General features: G+C 40.0%; 2 protein-coding genes across 2 annotated transcripts; both read left to right on the top strand.

Annotated features, from left to right (window-relative positions):
• The first annotated feature begins 662 nt into the window (after positions 1–662).
• Positions 663–1,538, top strand: LOC126883607 (uncharacterized). Its single transcript, XM_050649259.1, has one exon. The coding sequence runs from the start codon at positions 669–671 to the stop codon at positions 1,536–1,538; it is 870 nt and encodes a 289-aa protein (XP_050505216.1). The 5' UTR covers positions 663–668.
• Positions 1,539–1,930: 392 nt separating this feature from the next.
• Positions 1,931–4,353, top strand: LOC126883606 (uncharacterized). Its single transcript, XM_050649258.1, has 2 exons — positions 1,931–3,298; positions 3,352–4,353. The coding sequence occupies exons 1-2, from the start codon at positions 1,931–1,933 to the stop codon at positions 4,351–4,353; spliced, it is 2,370 nt and encodes a 789-aa protein (XP_050505215.1).
• Positions 4,354–4,953: the final 600 nt, after the last annotated feature.

Genomic DNA, 4,953 nt, shown 5'->3' with positions numbered 1-4,953 from the left:
TCGTCCTCTAACTCTAGTAGATCGCCGTCAAGGGAGAGAGGGGACTTGGCGCAACCGAATGTAAATAAACATCTGGTGGAGGTCGTTGACGGTAAGTTGAACTTTATAACGGTTTTAGTTATTGACATATTGTATAATGCTCTCGCGCTAATAATTAGGAAGGTAGGTAGGAGTTAGATGTAAAGCAGTAATATGCAGGGTGATTCGTACCAGTATACAAGATATATTATAATATTATGCCCTAGTGATGGGGCCGTGATAAAGACAGTGAGTTCTTATCACTACAGAGTTTATTTTGCTTTGTTTTTGCCCTAGTGATGGGGCCGTGATACAGTCAGTGGGTTCGTATCACTACAGGGTTCATTTTTGCAATATTCGGCCCTAGTGAGGGGGCCGTGATACAGACAGTGAGCTCTTATCACTACAGAGATTATATTGCAAAATATTTTGCCCTAGAAGGGGGTGGTGATTTTGGGCAGTGGCTTCGTATCACCTGCGCTTTGCATATTTATGCTTTCTTGACCTTTAGCGCTAGGGTAGTATAAACACTGTGTTTTATGGCAGTCTGGCAAGGGTTGCTTTTTATTTTATTTGCAATATTATTACCTTAGTGAACAAATTCAGTAAGGCTGCTAAGCTGTATTATTTTAAATTATATCGAGAGCATTATGTATTCGGGCATTCTCTTGTGGTTTAAATATGAAAATGGCTATCGACTGCTTCCTTTTGCAGATGTACATATGATCTCAGAAAACGATTTGCATCCAGTTGGTGGTATGGATCTCCAAGAGCCCCCAAACAAACAGCTGCAGGCTCTTTTGGGCGATGAGTGTGAAACTCCGATTCTTTTTGCGCCATCATTACATAATGATATTGCCAGCCGCTGGAATGTTATATTAAGGAAGGGTTTGGACTTGGACAAAAGGAAGGAGGTTATAGCTAAGTACGCTCCACCAGAAAACTGTAAAAATGTTTTGCCTCCTAACCTTAACCTTCATGTTAAAGGAGCATTAACAGACTCGAATGAGAGAAGGGATGCTCGTCTTTCCAGTTTACAGAGCCAGGTGGGTGCCGGAATTGCAGCTATTGGCAAGGTCTTATCTAGCCTTTATGAAAAAGGTGAGGAAAGAGATAAGGAGAATATTCAAGCGCTTAGTGATGCAGGTCGCATTCTGGCGGACGTTCATTACCAGGAGACTATATCTCGTAGAGATCTGGTGTTGTTAAACATCAACAAGGATTTAAGGGACACGCTTTCAGAATCCCCTCCCGATGAATGGCTTTTTGGTGGTAATTTGGAGGAGGCAATTAAGGCCAAGAAGACCATTGACATTTCCAGCCAGCAGCTAAGATCCAAGAAGGGGGTTAGAAAACCGCTTATCAAGAATCAGTCTTTAAACTCTGCGCGTCCACTCAGGTTGTCAAATCGGGGAGCTTACAGGAGTGGACCGCCGCAGCCTCGACAAGCTCCGCGACCAAGGACCCAGTTCCGGAAAAAACCAGATCACTGGCAGATGAGAAAGGACAGGCGTCACTAGAGGCAAGTAAATATGCAGGTCGCTTAAAATTTTTTATAAATAGGTGGAAAGATATTACCAAGGATAACGTTGTTTTATCTTGGCTGGAAGGTTATTCCATTCCCCTTATAAGTATGCCTAATCAAACCTATGTATGCGCTGAACATAAATGGTCTCCCTTGGAGAGGCTTGTAATAAAACACTCTGTAAATGACCTTTTGTTATCTGGTGCAATTAGTTCTGCATCTCCATGTGAGAATCAATTTGTGTCAAACATTTTTCTAGTGCCAAAGACCGATGGGTCATATAGGCTTGTTTTAAACTTAAAAAATTTTAATAGGTTTGTGAAAACTAAACACTTCAAAATTGAGGACAGGAAAACTGTCTCTAGTTTAATTATACCCAATTGCTACATGGCCACGGTGGACCTTAAGGATGCATACCTGCTTGTCCCGATAAGAGAAGGTCATAGGAAATATTTAAGGTTCTTTTTTGAGGGCTCTTTATACCAATATAATTCCTTGCCTTTCGGTTTAAGCTCCGCTCCTTTTGTATTTACAAAAATAATGAGGCCTGTTGTATCATTCTTGCGAGAGAGAGGCTATACTTCGGTGATTTATTTAGACGATATCTGGCTGCTGGGTAACTCATTTGATGAGTGTTTAGAAAATGTTCAGACAACCGTTGGGCTATTAGAATTTCTGGGGTTTGTGATTAATTATAAAAAATGTTGTTTAATACCATCTCAGCGCTGCACATACTTGGGATTTACATATAATTCTCTCTCTATGTTGTTGGGCCCTACAGATAGGAAACGCAAATATTTAATGGACTGTGTTTTGAAGATTACTAAGAAAAAATCTTGTAAAATACGGGAATTATCTCAGTTGATCGGCAAACTCGTTGCTGTTTGTCCGGGCATTAAATATGGTTTTCTTTACACTAAAATCTTAGAACGTGCAAAATTTTTAGCTCTTAGAAAATCAGGAGGTAATTATAACGCCATTATGACCTTGCCCGAATCTATTTTTATTGACTTAAGATGGTGGACTGACCACTTACCTCTGGCGACAAACTCCATTCGAGTTGATTCGTTTTGTCTTGAAATTTTTTCAGATGCGTCCTTGACAGGATGGGGTATATATCAAAAAGACTCCAGGTGCAGCTATGGGTTTTGGTCGGAGGCTGAGGCTCACTTCCACATTAATTACTTGGAATTGCTGGCATTATTTTTTGGTTTAAAATGTTACGCGGGACATTTAAAAGATTGCCATATATTGTGCAGAGTTGATAACACTACGGCAATGGCCTATGTTAATCGGATGGGTAGTATTCAACATCCTAACCTTAATGCTCTTGCCAGAGAAATTTGGCAGTGGTGCGAGCAGAAAAACATTTATATTCGTGCTGCGTACATTCCATCAGTGGATAATGTGGAAGCGGATATAGCCTCTCGACAACTTAAAATAGAAACGGAGTGGAGCTTGTCTAATTATGCTTTTCATAAAATTGTAGAAACTTTTGGTGTTCCAACCATTGACCTTTTTGCTAGTCGATTGAATAAAAAATGCAAAAGATTTGTATCTTGGTTGAGGGATCCAGAGGCATGCTCCGTTGATGCCTTCACCATATGTTGGCAAGGCCTGGAATTTTATGCTGTTCCGCCCTTTTCTTTAGTACTTAAAGTTTTGCAAAAAATTGTTTGTGATCAAGCGGAGGGTATTGTTGTGGCACCCTTCTGGCCCTCTCAGCCATGGTATCCCCTGTTTTTATCTCTATTGGTTGGAACACCTCTAATTTTCGAGCCATCTAACGACTTAATTTCTTTTAACAGAACTCCTCACCCGCTATCCAAAGACCTTTCCCTGGTGGTCGGGAGGTTGTCCTGGAAGCGCTCAGGTTGAAAAAAGTACCAGCTCAGTCTTTGGATATATGTGTCGCCTCCGTTACAACTGCAACCATTAATCAGTATGCGTCTGGTTTAAAGGCTTGGTGGGAGTTCTGTCAGGCAAAGAAACTGGATCCTTATACTGTGGAGGTCGCGAACGTCTTAATATTTTTAGCCGAGCTTTTTAATAAGGGGGCCTCTTATAGCCTTTTAAACACCTATAGATCGGCTATCGCACAAATTTCTGGCCCAGAATTGGCCCAGGATTTTCGCTTAAAACGATTTTGTAAGGGTGTTTTTGGTCTTAGACCTACGCGTCCCAAGTATGAGTTCTCTTGGGATCCTGCGCAGGTTTTGGATTTTGTCCGTAGCTTAGAGACCAGCTCAATATCATTGGAGTTACTTTCGCTAAAATGTTGCATATTATTGGCGTTGGCTACGGGACAGCGCATTCAGACTTTACATAATATTGAGATTTTGAATATTCAGGTTTTGGACAAACAAATTTGTATTAAGGTCCCTAGTCGCTTAAAGATTTCCGGTTATAATAAGTCCCAGCCTTTTTTAATTATTCCATTTTTTGACAATGATACAAATATTTGTGTAGCTAGAACGCTAGTTGCTTACTTGGAAAAAACCCGAAAATTAAGAGGTTCTTGCCAGTACTTATTCATAACTTTTAAGAAACCTCACCATAGGGCCACAAGACAGACCATAGGGCGTTGGTTAAAAAATATCTTAAGATCTAGTGGAATAGATACTAACACCTTTTCTGCTCATAGTACCCGGCATGCGGCTACCTCAGCAGCGGCTAGAAAGGGAATTAGTTTCGATACCATAAGACTAGCTGCTGGTTGGTCGGAACGCTCAAGAACGTTCGCTACGTTTTATAATAGACCGTTAGCGCCTGAGAGCTCATTTGCTAGAGCTGTCCTTTCATCGGATTAATGGTCAGGGATAATTATTTTCATATTTTCTTCTTATTTGTAGGGTATTTAAGTTTAGTCGCCTTTTTTGTGTACTATACATTTTGTTTCCAATGTTGTTTCCTTTGCTACCAGGATAATAAATGTTTGAGTGACGTTGTTGCAAAATTTCTTTAAAGATCTACGACATTTATTTACGAGACGAGACCGTCTATAATCACAAGATTAAACGAACTTACCTAAGTGAAGTTTGATCTTGATTATAGGAAGGTCTCGTCGAAGTAAATAAAACCCATCCCTACCCAAATTTAGCTATCCCCCTTTGGATTTGCAACAAGAGACAGGAGCTTTTAAAATGACTAATGAATGCTAGGACGAAGGAGGTGAGTATAGACGCGGGAGAGTGGGGAATGAATTGCTTTGAATTTAGTGGTGAATCCGGGCTACGCATAGGTACTACGACATTTATTTACTTCGACGAGACCTTCCTATAATCAAGATCAAACTTCACTTAGGTAAGTTCGTTTAATCTTGTGATTTTGGTAATATTTATATATCTATGCATTATTAATATTATTTATAATTAAAAATAACATACATATAAAATCAGACTTTGGTGTTA

The sequence above is a fragment of the Diabrotica virgifera genome, chromosome 4 (assembly GCF_917563875.1).
Source record: "Diabrotica virgifera virgifera chromosome 4, PGI_DIABVI_V3a".
Taxonomy (NCBI): Eukaryota; Metazoa; Arthropoda; class Insecta; order Coleoptera; family Chrysomelidae; genus Diabrotica; species Diabrotica virgifera.
Note: the sequence above shows the minus strand (reverse complement) of the source record. Positions and strands in the feature narration are given on the sequence as shown.

Coding starts and splice junctions, on each gene's coding strand:
- LOC126883606 (XM_050649258.1), top strand. CDS start 1,931: ATGGCCACGGTGGACCTTAAGGATGCATACCTGCTTGTCCCGATAAGA. Junction 3,299..3,351: donor CCCTGTTTTTATCTCTATTG/GTTGGAACACCT, acceptor TTCTTTTAACAG/AACTCCTCACCCGCTATCCA.
- LOC126883607 (XM_050649259.1), top strand. CDS start 669: ATGTATTCGGGCATTCTCTTGTGGTTTAAATATGAAAATGGCTATCGA.